The sequence below is a fragment of the Verticillium nonalfalfae genome (assembly GCF_003724135.2).
Source record: "Verticillium nonalfalfae strain VnAa140/NRRL 66861 chromosome Unknown scaffold_55, whole genome shotgun sequence".
Taxonomy (NCBI): Eukaryota; Fungi; Ascomycota; class Sordariomycetes; order Glomerellales; family Plectosphaerellaceae; genus Verticillium; species Verticillium nonalfalfae.
Window position 1 is genome coordinate 59,034 of NW_021167280.1, and position 19,051 is coordinate 78,084.

General features: G+C 56.7%; 6 protein-coding genes across 6 annotated transcripts; 2 read left to right on the plus strand and 4 right to left on the minus strand.

Moving 5' to 3' along the window:
* Positions 1–371: 371 nt before the first annotated feature.
* On the minus strand, positions 372–2,097 carry D7B24_007132 (uncharacterized protein; the record flags this gene model as incomplete). The annotated part of the gene is made up of 3 exons (XM_028641247.1): positions 372–1,345; positions 1,405–1,470; positions 1,530–2,097. The coding sequence occupies 3 exons, from the start codon at positions 2,095–2,097 to the stop codon at positions 372–374; spliced, it is 1,608 nt and encodes a 535-aa protein (XP_028494685.1).
* A 2,670-nt stretch (positions 2,098–4,767) lies between these two features.
* D7B24_007133 (uncharacterized protein) lies at positions 4,768–6,165 on the plus strand (the record flags this gene model as incomplete). The annotated part of the gene is made up of 1 exon (XM_028641248.1): positions 4,768–6,165. One exon carries the CDS (start codon positions 4,768–4,770, stop codon positions 6,163–6,165), a length of 1,398 nt encoding a protein of 465 aa, XP_028494686.1.
* A 465-nt stretch (positions 6,166–6,630) lies between these two features.
* FPR2 (Peptidyl-prolyl cis-trans isomerase fpr2) lies at positions 6,631–7,657 on the minus strand (the record flags this gene model as incomplete). The annotated part of the gene is made up of 4 exons (XM_028641249.1): positions 6,631–6,857; positions 6,995–7,110; positions 7,212–7,269; positions 7,474–7,657. The coding sequence occupies 4 exons, from the start codon at positions 7,655–7,657 to the stop codon at positions 6,631–6,633; spliced, it is 585 nt and encodes a 194-aa protein (XP_028494687.1).
* Positions 7,658–10,352: 2,695 nt separating this feature from the next.
* D7B24_007135 (uncharacterized protein) lies at positions 10,353–11,243 on the plus strand (the record flags this gene model as incomplete). The annotated part of the gene is made up of 2 exons (XM_028641250.1): positions 10,353–10,404; positions 10,924–11,243. The coding sequence occupies 2 exons, from the start codon at positions 10,353–10,355 to the stop codon at positions 11,241–11,243; spliced, it is 372 nt and encodes a 123-aa protein (XP_028494688.1).
* Positions 11,244–13,629: 2,386 nt separating this feature from the next.
* On the minus strand, positions 13,630–13,980 carry D7B24_007136 (uncharacterized protein; the record flags this gene model as incomplete). Its single annotated transcript, XM_028641251.1, has 1 exon — positions 13,630–13,980. One exon carries the CDS (start codon positions 13,978–13,980, stop codon positions 13,630–13,632), a length of 351 nt encoding a protein of 116 aa, XP_028494689.1.
* Positions 13,981–15,843: 1,863 nt separating this feature from the next.
* On the minus strand, positions 15,844–18,522 carry D7B24_007137 (uncharacterized protein; the record flags this gene model as incomplete). Its single annotated transcript, XM_028641252.1, has 4 exons — positions 15,844–16,580; positions 16,812–17,382; positions 17,440–18,165; positions 18,295–18,522. 4 exons carry the CDS (start codon positions 18,520–18,522, stop codon positions 15,844–15,846), a joined length of 2,262 nt encoding a protein of 753 aa, XP_028494690.1.
* Positions 18,523–19,051: the final 529 nt, after the last annotated feature.

Consider the following 19,051-nt stretch of genomic DNA (forward strand, 5'->3'; position numbering starts at 1 on the left):
TTTAGCCGTGTCGGAGCGTGATGCACAGCGGAGTGAAGGGGCCTTCCTGCCTAGATCCGCAAGCAATGTATAATAGGTGTGGGGTTAGAATACATCTGAGTTCTGGCCCTCCGCAGCTAGGATGCCCCCCCGCACCCCTCATACACGCGTTCTCGTAGTCCCAAGCACCTAACCAGCCCCCGTTCCATGGCTCCGAAGGGGCTTCTTCCTGATAAGTCGGCGGTGAATCAGGAAATGGCTTAGTTCAGCAAGCTTTGATGTCCCTGGTAGCCTTCAAGCTATACGTCTTTCTTCCCGCTCATAGTTAGGGGCACATGCTGCAGAATCTAGTGGCTTGGCAGATCTATTCAAAATCAAGGAGACATGATTTCTCATAGTTCTTCGTTCCACTGAACAACTATTGCGGGGTGTTGATCCAATGCAGACGCCGGCTTTCCAGAGACGTAGACGTCCCGCGTCTTCCTTAAAGTTTTTCCGTTATCATCGACCGCCTCCGCAAACAACACCGACCTTTCCAAGTCATTTATTCCCTGGAGCCTGATCTTGGTCTCGAATCCATCCCTCTGAGCCTTACCCACCAACACAGCGGACTCACCAGTCGAAGGACGGGAGTACACTTGCCATGTTTTGGTCTCCGTGTCTCCGTTCCATGATACATAGATATCCACAAAAGTCAAAGTTGACTCCCGCGAAACGAAGGTCGCGATGGCAGGTTCCTCGGCAGGGATGGCCGTCCAGTTGGCGCGAAATCCACGATAACTTTGCACAAACGTGGAGACGGGTGCCGAGTCCAGGTAAGCATGGAACAAGACCTGCCCGCCGTAGCTGAATTCTGTGACGGCACCGGCTTCACCCCAATTGACAAACACGTTGCCATTCGGCAATAACTGCACGCTGCCTTGAGTGCGTGCCGACAAGCCATCAGGGGCGTCGTACGTGTGGAGTGACGTAGCTACGCCGCTCGTGTGGTTCAGCTGAACGATGCGAGCGCGTGAGTAAGGGCGAATTTTGACTGGGGCCGAGTGTGCGCCATTGTCAAAGAAAGAGAGGGTCTCGAGGCTTCCGTCCAAAGAACGGCCTCGGAAACGGGCGTGGTGTTGGAACGCGAAGGCCTCGGTTTCGGCGATCTCAAAGTCAGAACCGCCGCTGTAGCCTCCCAGCTGCCATATAATTTCTCCACTTGTGCCGTTGATCTTGAAAAGCGCAGCTATGTTTCGCGCGGAAAGGAGATAGTGACCCTCATCGTCCTTGTCGACACTGTTGATGTGGAAGTAGTTCCAGGCGTCAGTCTCGTTGCGGCCGGAGCCCGGAAGACCAGGACCAAAGTCGAGAGGAAAGGCGCTCACTAAGATTGATATCAACTTGTTGTATCGTAAGAGGATGTATTTGTACCAAAGAACTTACACGTCGGATCGACATGGTCCAGACTTTCCCACTCAAACAGCACGTCACCCGTCTCAATATCGACCTCTGTAGTCACTTGAGTTAGACAGACCGAAAGAGAGTGAGCCTTTAACGTGAGAGCTCACCTTGGAAGCCTCCAGAAACAATCCATCTCTGGTCATTCGAGCCTCCCCATGACTTCAGGGAAATAATTCGCGGAATCGGCGTCTCAATGAGCGCTGTCTTGCCGTCCACAACGCGGAACTCATGTGCGGAAACCAGCCTGTGAGAGCCGGCCCTAACAACCTTGGAAACCTCGTAGTCGTTGCCGAGAAGCGTGTGATGACCATACATACGTCCATGAGGCCCATCAAGAGTTCCTTGAAAGGCGCGCAAGTACTGTTTGCCATCCCAGGTCTCGGGACGAAAGTTGGCGACCCAGCCTGCGTGGAAGCCCGTGCCCGACCAGACTAGCTCGCCGTCGTCGCGAAAAATATAGGCACCCGGCTGGGTCGGGCCTTTGTGGCCTTCGGCGAAGCCCTCGTAAGGAGTGATGAAAATCAGCCCCTTTTCCGTGGCGTGGCCATAGGCAGGGGTTGTGATGTTCAGCCTAGGGACAGCGAGTTCAGGTCGGGATCGGAATCGCAGATCTGCAAAGGCGACGTTGGCCAAAGCAACCAAAGCCCCGAGAGCATATGCGTGTTTCGTCTTCATGGTATTGTCAGCACGAGTCTGTTGTTGAGCAGTGAATAGTGCAGTGTTGTGTCCAGATTCATTAGCGGGACTTGCTCTAATAGCACGGGAGCTTCAAGCTAAAGTAGCCACTCAAATCTCATATGGAGACATTCGCCCAAAAATGAGGTGTTTCCGGCACTTCATGGTATCATCCAGTAGTGGAGGCCATATTGTCAAGGCCGGCTACTTCATCATGCGGCATACCAATCTGGTTCGCCGCCGGCGGGCACGGAAGCGGGAGCGGAAGCGGAAGCGGAACAGGGGTTTCTGGGCTCCACCACACCCGGCCAGATGCTCCACTCGGCATTGGCCACCGCGATGTCTCGTGGTCAAGGAACAATTTTCCAGCGATAGTCTGCTCGTAAAGGCGGCAATAATGGGGACCTTATTAACTCAGGTTCTCGAAGCGGTGACCTGCTCGCCGGTGAAGTTTTGAACGATAGATTTTTCACACTTCTTTCTAGGTAAATGCCCCAGCCGAGGAAGGATCAAGTGGATTAATAAGCCATCCTGAAGGATGCTGGGCATGAATCCCCTCATTGCCAGGCGCCCAAGTTACCGTGACCGGTGAAGCAGTACGCCCTACCTAAACGTCCGCGAAGCCATTTGCCCCTCCAAAATTCCCGGAAGCTGCGCTGTCGCCAAAGTTGGTTCTAATACTGCACGCCTCGAGAGTGAGCGCCTCCGTGACGATGTTCCATCCATTCTCACGACTGCCCGCTGAGCTGCGGCTTCACATATGGAACCTCGCTGCCGAGCCTCGACGGGTGATGATAATCGGCATCAGCTGTTACTCTTACGAAGGCGGAGCAATGGTAGGCCACGAACTCTTCACATCTCGGACGCCCGTGCCAACCCTCCTTCACGCTTGCTGCGAAGCACGGCAGCTACCCTCGTACCGCAAGGCTTTCGCCAGTCAGTTCACCTCGTCACCTGAAAGTAAGCAAGACTACGTATGGGTCGATTTTGCTGTCGACACTATCCAGTGCAGCGAGAGCCTCGTGTGGTATTCGCCGGAGGAGAGGCCCCTGATACGCCACTTGAGAATGGAGGTTTACAACCAGGAGGAATTTGAAGAGCAAGGGATGCCCATGATAAGGGAGCTCACAGCCCTGAAAAGTCTCGATATCTTATATGGGTATGACCTGAAACACTGGTTTGGACTATATGACTGGGATTTTGGAGTCTGTACAAAGAGCCGAATTAGGCTGATCTCCTCAGTGACTCAAGAGATCTGGGATGAGGCAAGATGCAGACAAGCTGAAAAGAAGCATCTCGAGGAGGCAGTCAGCGATGACGGTGGATCGACAGACTAATTATTTATTCTGGTGAGTTTGAGAATAGGTCCAACAGACACAGCTTTGCTCATGGGTCTGTAGCTGAAGCTTTTCTCGTATCATCATTCCGCTTTTTGGTCAGACATGGGTACAGGTCAGCGATAACCTTTGTGGCAGCCTTGGCTCGGGAATCTATGTCAAGGCTCCTGACCGAATACGGGCCCTAATGAAGCTCAACAAACAATACATTTGCCTTCAAAGCCAGGGGCATCACGATGCCAGGCAAAGCTCTTGGCACTGTCAGCCTTTAAAGAAGAGAATTTGTGTTCTGAAGTCAGGAGTCAATATTCCGGGTTGATAGGCACATCATGAAGCCAGTCTAATGGTAATCGCCAGTCTTGCCGTGGCCTCGAGCTCCGATCCCCGACAGCCGAGCTCCGAGCCTCCAGCTCCAAGCTTCATTTCGAGCTCAGTGCCGAGGAGATGTAAAGCGAACCGAGGCCACAGACGAGGGAGCACCAGGGACACGACAGATGACATGTCATTCAACTGTCAGATGGAGCTTGGAGCCACGAGATCAGACAGGGGATGCCGCTGTGTCCCACGTTGTGAGTACAGTTATTTCGACTTGAAGAGTGGGCTGCGACGCCGGTTGTGCGATGGTCGTTGTATAATTGTGCCGTCATCGATTTCCAGCCGTCTTGGTGTACAGAGCTGCGTGATTGGGTCGGAAATGGGCCCGGACGAGAGGTCGCAACAAACACTCCGGGAAAAAGCCCGGTCGGGATAACTGCTCTCGCTATCCCCAGCGCTGCGACTTTTAGGAACCGGTAAGAATCTGGCGGAGAAGGATGTGCGCGGGCCGTCTAGAGTCGTGACCGTCATCAACGTCGCAACCTCACGTCCAGGGGAAGAAAGTCTTTGCATGGGCTTTTGCCCGGCCCGGAGCTTTAATCCCGGGTCCCGTCGCAACGGAAAGCTTGACTCAGTCTAGAACCGTCATCAACTGCTGCTTCCTCTCGGACATCACTGGCGTAGCATCAGGGGTGGTACTCACCAAAATGGACGCGTCTTCACTGCGTCTTGATGGCGGACAGTGACTGATTCATGACGAGAGGCGACATCCTCGGTGAGCTCACCACTTTTTAATCCCCGATGTCGCGAGGTTTGTCCTGCCGATTGTTCAGATGTAGCGCTGATGTATGGATCCGGATCTAGGAGCTCAAATAATGGATCGGTGTGGAGCAGCATGCCATCGTTGAGTATAAGTAAGGTGTGGTTTGTTCACGGGAAGACCATGGCTTGAAGAGTGCCGACATCTCGACACCCGCATCTGACCATCTTCGTCTCTTGCATCACCGCCACGACCACCATGACGAGACTCCTTCAAGGCGCCGGGCTCTTCGCTCTGGCCCGAGGCGCTCTTGCAGCGCCGTATGTGTCCGAGGCCCAGACAACTGTCAGCGCCGAGGCAACATTCACAAACCCGGCCATTCCCCACGCCAACGTGACCTCACATGGTCCGTACGAGGGCACGCCGACGACGACGGGGGCCCTATCGACCAAAGTGCTTGCGCCATCGATCGAGCCCCTACCTCCCGGCCCCGACGCTTACAAGTATCCCGCTGACGGTAAGTTGCATGGCGACCAGCCGGCACCGTACACCCCGTCCGGCGGCATCGGCACCAACGGGTCGGCGCCTGTCTACCGCGTCAACAGCGACTTCGACTATCAATCCCTCTCATTGGCGCTCTTCCAGGAGTGGATTGAGCTCGACCTCTTCCACTGGGGTCTTGCCACCTTTTCCGAGGAGGAGTTTGACGCCTACAACCTCACGGCCGAGGACCGTTACCTGCTCCAGTTCATGGCCGAGCAGGAGGTCGGCCACGCCACCGTGCTGACCAACATGCTGGGTCCTAATGCGCCCAAGCAGTGCACCTACAACTACCCCGTCTCCAACCTGCGCGAGTACCTCGACTTCAGCCAGAAGCTGACACGATGGGGCGAGTCGGGCGTCTACGGTTTCCTGCCGCACCTCAACTCGGGTCCGGCCGCGCAGATCCTGCTGCAGAGCATCACGACTGAGGCGCGCCAGCAGCTCATCTTCCGTCAGTTCAGCGGCCTGTTCCCCATGCCCGTGTGGTTCGAAGTCGGCATCCCGCAGTCCTGGGCGTGGACCCTGCTGGCGCCGTACATCTCGAGCTGCCCTGCCGACACCCAGCGCCTCATCTGGCAAAACTTCCCGTCGCTGCACGTCCTCAACCAGCCGAACCCGGCCCGCATCGACGGCGCCAACGTCTGGAACGAGACGACGGGCGGCTACGCCAACACGCTATCGACGGCTGAAATTGAGCCCGAGGACGCCTGCATCAACGCCACCGAGGTCGGCGAGTTCTGCGGTACTGCCATCTCCCGGAACCGCACCACGCCGCTTTCCTACCCGGGCCGCCAGGTCTTCCTGCAGTGGGACGCCCCCGGCTCTCCCGTCGGTCCCAACAACAGCTACATCACGGCGACCGAGGTGCGCGAGCCCAAGTTCGCCGCCTGGGTGTCGCAACTCAATGTCACCTACTCGCCCCTGCTGAACGTCAGCCTCGAGGACCGTACGGCGTACACCATTCAGCCCAACGTGTCGACCATTGAGGGTGATCCCGCCCTAAACGGCACCCTGTTCCTCGCGCTGACGGACGAGCCGCTCTACGTGACGCCTTACAACCTGACGCAGATTAACCCGCATGTTGCCGCCCTGGCTTTGTACCAGGCTGGTTGAAGAAGAAGGCGTAATCATCTGAATTGTTTATGGGTGTACCTAAAATGACATCAGTCTGAACGCTTGTATGACAATCGCGAATGGGGGTATACCATGTAGAGATACACTTAATGTCAAACCTTGATCCTTGGACCTTGTACTACCCAGCTTGAGATGTGATCATTTGCTGCTCCCTAACATGCAGCTCATCACCTTCCGTGTCACCCAATCTCATCGCCCAACTTGTTCGGTCTGTATCCACACGACTCTCGGGTACCCAGGCGTAGAGGAGTCTCTGAGGGTTGCGATGAAGCACCATGACGTCTTGTCGGTCCAAAGGGGTCCAAAAGGGCAAGGGCGGGAATCGCCTCGTGTATTGTTGATCTATGTCTCAATTCTTTTTCTTTTCACGTCGTGTCAGCCCAACTGCGTCGTGTCGTGGTCTTGCGTTCCGTTTAGATGGTGATCGTCTTGTCCCAATTGAGCTTACAGCTCATTGTGCTCCTGGTTGTCGTCGGTACCGTCGGCGACAACCGTCTTGACAGCCTCGGCCGCCTCGCCAACGACACTGGCCACCTTCTGGGCGATCCCTTCGGCCGCCTCCTCAGCCTTCTCCTTGACCTCCTCCTTGACTTCCTCCTCCTTGGGCAGCTTGACAACGATCTTCTCGGGCTTCTCGACGCCGTCAATGCCCATGAGCTCCGTCTCGAAGACTGGCGTGTGACACTTTCGTTAGCCGGGCGAAACTGCATGCGGGGGAGCAATGTTGCCGCGTCCCCGACAAGGAACTAGGGCGGGGCCTGCTGCTCCTGCTCGCCGGGAAAAAGGGTAGAAGGAGGGGGTGTCATACTCAGCGTCGCGCCGCCGGGGATGGGACCCATGCCGCGGGGACCGTAGCCCATGTCAGAGGGGATGGTCAGCGTCCTCTTCTCGCCAATGCACATGTCCAGTAGACCCTCCTCCCAGCTGTCATGTCCTGTCCGTCAGTCATTTGATTCTCCTCGATGCCGCCAACGGCAATGGTGGGGAGGGGGGTGTGATGGTAGGGGAAGCGCGGATCAACGAACCCCTTGATGACCTGACCGGCGCCAATCTTGACGTTGAAGGGCTGGCCGCGGTTGTAGCCTGCGCGAACGGAGATTGTCAGTTCATCCATCATTCTCTAACCCAGTTTTGGCAGTTCGCCTCGCTGTTCCAGTTCCAAGCCTCTCGCCGCCGATTCGGGCAGACAACGTGGGGTGGTTAGGCCCAATTGAGGCGGGGAGAGCTGGGGGCAAGGGCGGCTTCGGGGCGCCAGCTGGGCAAAAACACGGGGCAACGATCACGCACTGGCATCGAATTCCTTGCCGCCGTCTTGCAGGCTGCCGCGGTAGTGTACGCTGATGCGATCGCCCTTGACGGTCTTGCGCTCGCACTCGACCTCGAGCGTCTTGTCGATCTTCAGGCCGTCGGCGGCGGCGAAGCTGAATGCTGTGGAGGCCAGCAGGCCAAAAGAAAGGAGGGCACCCTGCATGGTTGCTGTGGGTGTAGTCGGTCGTCGGGAGGGGAGATGAGTGGGTTTCGGGTCAGGGCGACGGGGTTCAGAAAGTCGTAGGAAAAACGAGGCTGTCTTTTTGATGTCGTGATGGATTGGAGGAGGACAGGTGTTGGTTGATTAGTAGCAACGTCGCCTACTGAGGGTCGTAGTGAGGAATGGCGGGGCTGGAGATCCCAAAACGGGAAGGAGTGCCGCCAAGTGTGGTTTCCCCACGTCTCACCGCCTTGTATTCTCGATTGACCAATGACGATGGTTGACGGCTGCTCCAATGATCCGTTGCCCGATCCAGGGTTGGCCCATAATTTCATCAAGGGTTCTTATCTCTTATCAAGAGCAGTCAACCTCTGACGTCAGCATCCTTCACCACACAATTCGTCCATATCATCTCAGGGTGTTGTCACTCGGTAACAGCTCTGCCCAGGCTGGAGATAGTCCGCGTGATCAGGGACAGGATGGAATAGCTCCTCGTGAGGCCATCACCTGACACCTTCGCCTCGCCAATTCGACCCGGCACTGCGCGTAGCCGAGAAACTGCTGTTTTTTCTTCCATGTCATGGCGGAACGAATGCCTGATCTCGTGGCGATTGAGGCCTCACCGAGAAGTATCCCAGCACTTCACATGCATATCTTTCTCATCTGATATCTGAGTCAAAATATGGCCCAATTCACTGTCGAGATTCCTTACTCTGCTTCAGACGACGTGCCCAGCCGACGCGCCCATGGCCCTCAACTCGAGCCTCTCCTCGGATGCATCCGATTTATTGGCTGGCGGAGCACCGAGCGAACTCGTCCCATCCCCGTCCGATCAACAACACCAGGCTGCACTTCACTGAAAGGGCGAGGCGACTGGCTCCACGGTTGACAGCGGCACAAGACCCACACGGGCAACAGCCAGCAAAATGGACAACAAGCCAGACACACGACAACCAGGCGACCGGAGCCTCAAACCGAAAGTGTCTTGTGTCTCTTGTGTATGCGTGCTCTGTTCCTTGCCAGGCATGTCTCTGACGCCCCGGTCGGCCCAATTGGGACTTTGTCCTGCCAGATACAGTCCGATTCTAGGCACACCAGAAGCGACCGTCCTGCCGGCAGGGTTGAACCACTCGGCATGCAGGTTTACAAACCGGCATGCAGCAAGCCGACATCCATCGTCCGAGTCGCCCGCGCGATTGGGCCTCATGGCACTGCTTGACAGACGACACGCTGACGCTGCCGTCCAAGCTTGCATGGCCGCCGTGTGCTCAAGGGATGAAGGGCACAGCTCCACGTTTGACAGCCGAACTCCCCCCCCCCCTGTCGCCCACGCCATCATCGTTGACTGACCATCGTCGGATGGTCCCGTCGAGTGGCCCAGCGCTTGCTTGCTTTCTGTCTGTTCTCCGGTGAGACAAGAATTTTCACTTGCTTTGTTTTTTCCACCCCCCATCCCTCTCATCTCTGCCTTTTTTTCTTCCCAGACGTGAAAAAAAGGACGTTCAGGCGTCCTCGTTGGGCATCGATGAGTCAGGGGCCACCCATGCCTCGAGGTGTGACTTGGAAATTGTCCCCAGGGGCGACAGGAGCCCAAACCCAGAGGCATTGGAATGGAAATTCCCCAACGAGCCACATCAGCCGCGCTGGCGGAGCCACAGTGGTCGTCCCAAAGGGGATGTAGCGCTGACGGCGCTTGAGGTAACCAACCAGGACGGCAATCCTGTCAGGAAGGCCAGGTGACTGGTTGAGGCCACCCGAGACGGACAAACGGACAAAGGGTGATGAAGACGAGTGATTGCAAAGCATTCGGCAGTGTAGTTTCAATGTTCAGCTTGGCTTGGCCACGAGGCTTTCTCTAGGCAGAGGAGCGACTTGAGTAGGCAGCAAGATCCTTCCGCTCCGCTCGACTCGTCCAGACCGTCTGTACGTGGTGTTGTCTCCCTGGTTGTCTATTGACGAGAAGCGCACTTCACCTGGGTACGGCACCAGGTGGGACACCTCGACCCCGGACAGGGCAGTCATCACACCTCACAGGGCATGCCCACAGCGGTACGGCCCCTTAGAGCGCACCGCGCTTAACGGCCCCTCCGGGTACCTTAGGTACCTAGGTACCTTAAGGTAAGGCAAGGTAAGGTACTGAGAAGCTTAGGAGGCAGACACTGGAGCCGTCACAATTGACTTGCCGATCCCTAAAAACCGGCTGCCCACTCCACTCTTCAAGACACTGCCGCGCCCACCCATTACATCGTCCCAGCCAACAGCCCTGGCTTTTCCTGTTTCCTGTCCCAGATTCAAGCTCCGTCCTCCCGCCTTGTTTGGCTGCGTCGTATTCCGTCCTAGAGGTACCCCAAAGTCACCTTGAGATTCGCCACCTCCGACTTGCGACGAATATGGCACCTCCCTTTCGACCCCTCGTCCCTCCCTCGCCCTTCTCCTCCCTCAACTAGCGGCTTTCGTGCCTGACGGAACGGAGAATGGCAGACCCTGCATTCGCACTGGAATTGCCAAACGTGCCCAACACGAGCCAATGGGTGCCCTATGTCGCCCTTTTCGGTGTGTGCCTCTGCGGCGACCCCACCCGCTTGGATTCCAAACCTGGGTGTCCCTGTCTTGACGGTCACAGGCAGACAGACAGACTCCTTTGTTCCCTGACTGAAAGGGGGGTCAGGGGAGTTGGGTTGTCGTCGTCGTCGTGCTGATGGCGGGTGTTTCTGAGGCCACGGCGGGGACACCCATGCCTAACGGGGCTGGTTTGTAGAGTTTTGGTTTTTTGGCAACCTTTTTCCCTCTCTCTGTGTGTCTTCGGTCTGACCATTGTGTCTTGTATCTGCCTTGCGCTTGCCTTGTCTTTGTCCCTCTCGGCGGAGTGATGCCCCCCCCTTCCCACGCCCCCTCCACCCCCCTCCTCACCCCTTCTGCTTGGGTGGTGCTGATAGAGGTCCACGCGTACCAGCCTACGTGAGGGGTGAGGGCGCCCGGCGCGATGTTTGCGGCCTTGACTTTTTTCCTTTCTATATATAATCCTCAACCTGCTTCCAGTTTCTCGGTCTGGTCTTTTTGTTGTTCATCGGCTCTCGTCTACAAGCACTCTCACACACCAACATACGTACACACAAACACGAATATACAGAACCATCCGGCTCCAACTACACATCAACACCACATACACACAGACAAAAAGGCATCCGCGGTATCACACCAAAAAGCACCTGTCACCAAAGACCAAAAGAGAGAAACCTTTGCAACCCCTCGCAAGCAAACAAACTCAGCTGTCACACTCGCACACTATCCCAAAATCCACAAACAAGACAACATGTCGCGCTACAACTACGCCAACAGCCCCGTCATCCACCAGGGCGCGGCCTCGATCCGCTCCTCGGCCTCCTACTCCACAACCTACTCGGGCGAGAGCAGCCCGCGCAGCTACCGCTCCTACTCTCCCGCCGAGACGATCCGCGAGCAGCAGTACGCGGGCGCCACGAACGGCAGCGGCGTCGTCGTCCACAACGGCTACAGCGGCCACCATGACCAGCGCTACGACCCCACGCCCAAGTACAGCAACCCGAACCTGGCGAAGCGCAAGAGCTAGGCGTGCTTTTCCGCCTGCTCTTTTGATTCCATCACGGACTTGCCATAATAACATGTAAACGGAGAGCATTCACTGGCGTTTTTCCTTTCTCCTTTCTCTTTCATTACTTGTAGGGGGACAGGATATATGGCATGGCATGGGCGCAGAAACGACGGTGTACGGAATAATGTCGCTACGGCATATGGTTTGGGCGTCAGAACTTCACACGTTGCAGTCGACGAAGGAATTGGAACCGGGCTGGACCTCTCATGTCCATGGAATGGGCGACTCTCTGTACCACGGGCGTTGGGTTGAAACTGGGGCAAGAAATCAGGTTGTGCTACCACTACATGTAACTGTACTACTTTCCGGGGTCTCGAATTCCATAGACAGTCTACCTTATTCAAACTTTTTCTTGTTTTTTTTTCACTTTTCCTGCCCCCCATCGTTGCATATATCTCATAATGGAAGTTAATATTCTTGGAATTGTTCATGCACGTTCGAGACCGCCTCCTTTTCCGCCGACGCGAGTGACGCACATGTAATGCACGTCCAGGTTGCGTTGCTGACCGCGTCCGATGACTGGCTGCTGCCAGGCACGCCAATGACCGGGCCGCACGGGAGGTGCGGCCGCTGCCCTCTGCTGTGGCTCCCGGTTGCAAAATGTGCATTTTTTGTGCCTTCTTGCTATTCTCGTGTCTATTGTTGCACTCTCGACAACATCCTGGTGGGGGACATAGCTGATCGTTGGAATGGCGAGAAATGCACCTTTTTGTCGTCATGGACGTGGGGAAGTGCTACACCGTCCCAAGCTGGGCGCGCGCGGCGGGCAATGATACGAGGTTCCCACAATGTTACCATTGCATCTTCTCAACAGCTGTTATGTGGAGAAGACCAGCTGCGGTGGAGATGTATTCGTGTTCTTTTTTTATCTTCTTTTGTATTCGCGCAGGATATTTGGTGAATGTTGAGGGAAACGAAACGTGAAAATGTTTATTGTACTTGATAATTCTCTAGTGTACGCGTGTCGTTGGGAGGCAGCCTGGCGTTGCATTGCCAACTGGGAATCCCCAGTCACGCATGTCAGAAGTAACTACATGCACATCGGAAGCTTGTAGCCTTACCATGAGGTCCCGTCGAATATAGGACCGGGAACTCGTTGCGGGAGTTGGCTGGCGTCGGTGATCTTCCCGCTGAGCCGCCCGCCTGTAACACCACGACGGCTGCCTCCGCAGTGCCACGCACGCGCAGCATATTCCCGACGACCTCCACCTGCTTCAGTAGAAGTAAAGCGATATAGCATTAATTCGTGATGCATTCGACAGTTGCGAGGTGACCATTGTCTGATGCATTGCCTCCGGCACGACCGGAGTAAGACGGCGCTCCACTTCTTCCACTTGCGCAGGTGCCGTAGCGGGGCTGATGGGCAAGTACTCGTCCCCGGCTCCATGTCTTGTTGCATGTTCAAACTGAAATGTGCTGGCGAGGTGTGAGTGTAGTTGTCGCTGCCGTAAAGTCTATGCCTGAGTTCTACACATCATCGCTGCGGCCACCGTTACCAACAACGTTTTCAGCTGGCATTTTTTCGAGCTGCGGCCGTTGCTTGTTCACCTCGTTGCAGGTTGCAAGCCAGCCACCTGCGTTGAGACGATCAGCCATACCAGTCCTGTGAGGCTCCGTTGGAGCCTCGTTGCGGCTATCCCCTCCATTCACGAGGCGCAGCTTCTGGTCAGCTGGAAGGCGGCGAGTTGGTCACAAGTCAGGCTCACACCAGTAGTAGGCTGTGCCACGAGGGCTCGACCGGGACATACTGCTGATGAAATGAAATACAGCCTCGTACTACGCATACCTAGACAGGTCGCTGCCTGGGACGGTCAAATTCTGAATGTCAGGAGCTTATTCTCTCGTCAAGCCGAGCCCCTACTTCCACCATAGCCGGCAGGCTTCCGCCGTGGATGAAGCAGCAGGGCGGTTCGCTCAATTGAACACTGCACCGGCACCTTGCTCATCTGACGTGAGTCGAGGCCAACTTGTGATCGCACTATGGGCAAGCCGTTAGTCGTCCATCCTTGCTTCTGGGTTGGGTAGTTGCTCACCACCGCCGGGCGACAGGTGCATCAGTCCTCAGGTGCTTTTGCAGGGAGGTACGTCGCTGCAAAGACGCGTGTATTGGCAGGTACAGAGACGGAAGTCAGCGATCAGACCACCGCAGACGCAACGCACAAAGAAGGCAACAAACAGCCCAGGCAGAGTAAAATGCAACAGCCCATTGCAACGGAGCGTCATATTGTGTGAGTACGCAAGTGATAAATCCAGTCCCAAAACACCATTTCCAGCCATTCAATCCTTGACCATCATAGATGGCCCCCTCTGTCGATTAGGCCCCCCGCAATGACACAGCACGTAGTTAAGCACCGCCTTCCCTCTTGGCATACTCCTCCTCAATGGCCTCCTCGTACTTCTCGTCGGCGGACCGCGGGTCCTCGTGCAGCACGCCGTCCTTGATGAGCGTCTCGGGCGTGGGGCGGTGGGAAATTTTGTCGTTGAGCGAGTCGGCGCGCATGTGCTTCTCGAGCTCCTTCTGCTGAGCCTGCAGCGAGGGCGCGGCGTGGGAGGAGGGGAGGATGTTCTTCTCGACGAGCTCCTCGCGAGCCGGGCGGTGCAGCAGATGGTTCTCCAGCGAGTTCTTGCGGTCGGAGGCGCCGGGGCGCGTCGGGGAGATGGGTGTGTCGTCGACGGGCTTGGTCTGTTCGGCCATTTTTGTGATTTGGGACTTCTCTCTCTTGGAGATCAAAGGTGATTTGCTAGTTCTGGTAATTTGGAGTGTATCGGCGTGGCTTTGTTGGTGCTGTCAGGTTGAGTGTGGTGGAGAGGGGAAGGTGTGAGGGGGAGGGGGAAAGCATGGCCGTATTTGTAGCGATAGCTGGAATGAGGTCACAGGTCGGCCCCCTCTGCATCCCCGGCGAACACAGGCATTGGCGGGCATTGGCAGGACAATCAATCAGGTGTAGCCAGTCAGCTGTCCCTGTTCTTGTTCATCAGAAGCTAAAAAAGCTGCTGCTCATGCTTGGGGAGCTCGAGCTCCTCCTGCAACGAGCTGATCTCTTTCCTGTTCCTTTCGCTTGCCCCCCTCTTTCCCATGCCGTCGCATTCCGCGACATGGTGCGAAACTCATTAAGCTTCACCATCCATCGTTCTCACCCATCCATCCCATTGACACTCCGCGATTTCCATGCAATGTCCCTGCTACGTCCCCTACAACGCCTCTCGTTCGCTCTGAGAGCGGGAAGGTCTTCGTCGGAGGTTCAGTGAGCATCCACCAACCTGTTCACGTCGCTCCGACCCTGACGCCTCTCGTCGACCCCATAGGGCCGGGAGGTTTTCGCCAGAGCAAGGCCAACGGTGACACTTTTCACACGACGCATTTATGCATCTCGTCCCCGAGTGTTCAGTATCAGCCGCTTGTCGACGATAGCCCCAGCAGGTCCCTTCGCCTCTCGCGAGATGAAGGGAGGCCAGTATTCCTTTGGCCTCGGACGCTGGCACTCAACCCTTGATAGCCCCAGCTTGTCGTCCCAAAAGGGCGAGGCTGGTATTCGGCAGGCCTCAAGAGGTGCCAGCTGCGGCTGATGATTTGCCTTTGGTGTTTGTTTGCCCGTCCATTCGGGCTTGATCGTCGGGATCGATGAGCGTCGGCGAGCTTTGCTTTGGTCTTGGAGCTCTGAGCTCCAGCTCCCGCGCCAGATCCAGCGCCAGCGCCATCGCTGCTTGTTCAGTGGGTGAGTGGAGCAATGGGCGGCAATGCAGGGCGCTGGAGTACCCCGCAATCGTCATCGGCCAGCCAGGGTCAGCCCAGGAAGCGGCGCCCACGGCCGAATCGCGTCTTTCCTGCTTGGATCCCTGCCGCGCCGGGCTGCGCTTGCCTCATCGTGTGTGAGTGGAGAGCAAGAGCTTCCCGACCGATGATGCAATGGGCGCTGCCGGGCTTTCCTGAGCCTCAGGTTCCTCTTGCATCGCAAACGCAGTTGTGAACAGAGTTTTCTTCACACCATCCAGAATGGCTACCATGCCACCAGCCAAACTGCGACACTGCACCAATGCCGTGCAACATGTTGCGATAAGGGCAAAAAGCCAGCGGCTTTCGAGCTGTCAGCAGACAAATTCGATGCCGTGAGCATGGGGAACTTACGAAGCACGATCCTTGTTTCGCTATCCATGGCGCAGGCCGATTGGTTATGTGCCATACAGTCGTGGGCAAGCGCCCTACTTTTACACATAACGCGCATTATGAGGGCCTCCGACGCCCTGAAGAGTATTTCCTCCGCGAAACCGAGCGCGGCATCCATCTGACCGGCTCGCTTTCGTCGAATGAGCTGGATAGAAGCACGGCGTTTTTTTTGATCTTTTTTTTGTTGTGATTTCAGTGCTGTATGGAGGCATTTCTTCTCAACATTGCGGTTCCATGCTGCCATCTGGCCCCGTAGGCTGAAGCAGCAGGCCAAATTTTGAATGGCGTCTTCTGGTGATCGAACAATGGGATGACAAAATGAACATAACAGAAACACAAACCGGGAGAATGGGGAAAACGTTGGAACAGGCACGAAATCAAAGGCCGCAGACTTCAAACACCAGAGGCAACGTACCACCCCCACGCCTCAACAATCTCTTCATCGGGCTCGAGTCGGATCATGTTGGGGAACAAAGGCCGTCCCTCAAAATCAGCATACATATCGTACACTGACCTCGCCTGGCCCGGGTCGTCAATGTCCACTGCACGAAACTCGATCTGCGCCTGCTCGACCATGACGTCGAGAACCTCCCGGAACTCAGCCGCCAGCTTGAAGGCCTTGATGAGATCGAGCCTCGCCAGCTTCCACGAGCGAAGGCTGTTCGCCCAGGGCCGAAGCATCTGGGCGACCTCCTTGCCGACAATCTCGCCACGCATGGTCGGGCCGTCCCGCGGCTCCGAGTGCGGCTCCAAGACCTCCGTCAGCAGGATGTGCCCGACCTTGCTCATGACGCGGAAGAGAACGTCGTCGGCCGTCTCATCTTCGCCAATCTCGTAGGTGCACTCGGCAAGCCAGTCGGCGATCATAAATTGCCTCATTTCGGGCTCCCAGACGGCGGCCTTGTCTCCGAAACGGTCGACGCCGTCGTGGTTGCCGTCCCACTTGAAGCGCTTGGAGTCGAGGGTGCCATTGAGAAGCTTGATGAGGTTCCTGTACGTGCTCACCCTGATCACTTCGTCCGGCGTCCTGTCGTCCTGTGAGGAATCCGAGTCATCGTCGGAACTTTCCTCTTCTTCTTCTTCTTCTTCGTCATTGTCATCTGCGGCACTAGCAGATTCGGCGGCCGCAGCTGCGGGCATGGGGACGGAGACGGGGGAGGGAGGTTGAAGGGGAAGGGGAACTTCACCAAAGACCGGCCCGGCCTGCTCGCTTCCGAAGAAGGGAGGGGCACCAGGTACGGTCATGGTGAAGTCAAAGACCCCACCGGACCCAATAGGGGGAGGAGACGGGGGAGGCGGCAAGAGGGAAGGAGAGGGGGGAGGAGGGAGTGCTTCGCCAGACGCCGGCCCGGCCTGCTCACTTCCAAAGAAAGGAGGGGCACCAGACACGGCCACGGCGAAGTCAAATTTATAGGTCGCTCGCGGCTCTATGGTCCCAGAGAGCCCGTGTACGGCGGCGGCAGACTCGGGGAATGAAATGGGCCCCCTGTTGGGAGCCGGCATGACAAACGAGAAGATGTCCGAATTTTCAGGTCTCTGTTGTTGTTGCTGCTGTTGCCCCCCCTGCTGTCTGTCAGCCTCCCAGCGATCAGCCTCCTCTTGGGCGTCCTGCTCGAAGGCCTCCAGAATGGCAGCTTCCAGGAGCGCAGCCTGTTCTTCCTCCTCCTGCTGCTTTTGCTGCTGCTGCAAGTCCTGCAACTGCTGCAGCTCCTGCAACTGCTGCTGCTCCTGCAACTGCTGCTGCTCCAACAGCTGCTGCTCTCGCTGCTGTTGCTGTTGGTCGAGGAGTTTCTGCGCCTGACGCGCCGTCTGCTCCTCGAACCAGCGCTGCATATGCTGCTTGTTCAGTAGCTGCTGCTGCTCCTCCTGTTCTTGCTGCTGCAGTCTTTGCTGCGCCTCGTACACTTCCTGCTCCCGCTGCTTCTGGGCTTCCTAGGCCGCATCCACAGCTTCGGCAGGATCAGCGACGGGACCTGCAGGTAAAATCACCTCCATCTGACCGACTGGCGAGGCCGGCACGGAGTCGGATGGCAGAGAAGGGAGGTCGTCGGGCAGCATCCCGAGGGTTTCAGTTATAAGGGAAGGGAGGGCAGGTGTGGGTAACATTCCCAAGAAAGCGGTCTCAGTGTTGCCGGGGACAGAGACGGGGGCGGCGACGGGGGAGGCCGGACAGGCGGCGGGTAACGTTCCCAAGCATGGAGGGGAAGGAGGAGCGGCGGCGATGGGTAACGTTCCAAAGCATGAAGAAGGATGAGGGTCGGCGGCGATGGGTAACGTTCCCAAGCATGGAGCAGGAGGAGGAGGAAAGACGATGGAGGCGACGTCGGCAGAGGGTGCGGGTAACGTTCCCAAGCGAGAAACGACGTCATCGGTCGAGTCGAGGTGGCAGCGGACGCGAGGCGAGGACGGAGGAGAGCTGCCGAGAGAGAGCAAGGCCAAGGGAGAGGCGGGCGGAGGAGAGGAGGGCGCGACGACGTCAGGGGCGTCGATGGAGAGAGAGGAGAGGTCGGCGACCAGCTGGGTGTCGCGGAGAGCCTCGATCTGGTCGGATGAGAGGTGGCTGCCGACGGTGACGGCCAAAGCCTTGTCGTTGGCGTACAGCCCCTCGTACATGAGCTGCTGCTTTGCCTGTAGCGCAGCTGCCGTCTCTTCGAGGGCGAGGAAGTCGTTGGGGGCGCCAAGGGATGTGACGGCCGTCTCAAAATGAGCCAGAACCTGGGATGGTCAGTGTATGAACAAGAGGTGGAAAGAGGACGACCATGACGGGATGGAGGTGAAAAGGATGACGACAATGCTCAAGGAAGTAAGGAGTAGAGATGAAGGAACAATAGAATTCAAACGTACCGACACATCCTCATTGCCAAAAGTGGTCTGGATGACATTCTGCATCTTGGCCATGATGCCCTTGATCAGCTTCTCGGCGACCGACACCATGGAGATGACTTCGATGGTGGGCTGGACGCAGGCGGTGTGGAGGTTGAGGGCCGACGCGGCGATGGCGAGCTCGGACGCGGACGCCGAGGGCGCCGAGGCCACGGCGGCATAGGTGGGAAGGAGGTCGTGGGAAGACATTGTGGGTTATGCACAAATGTCGAGGGAGCCGGATAATGAAAGTAGAGTTGCGTATCGAAAAAGGGAAACAAGTATTCAAGGCGATGGCGACGATGGCGACGCGGACACGTGGTGGGGAGCGAAACTTTGTCGGAGACGATATCTCTGTTGCTGCGAAGCGGGCGATATAACGTGGCGGATAAAGTTGAAGGAGAGAAAAAGGGAAACTATAGATTTCGGGGAGCAGAGGGCTGGATGTGACTCGGACGTCGGGGCCAGGGCAGGAACGGAGTCGCAGGCAGCTTCATTCACTGATTCTGGGGTTGTATGTGACGGACTAGTCATCGAAACTCTCTGTAGGACAGGGCCTTGTATACTCCAGCACTGGGTGAGAGCGGGACAAAGCGAGAATCTGATCAATACCTACGTTCTCATTTGAAAAGAAGGAAATACTGTCTTGACGTATGAGTACAAGCCCATTGGTAACTAGGTAGCTACCGAGGCGTAGGCTCGGCCAAGAGCTCTAGCCACGTATAACCCGTGATAATTG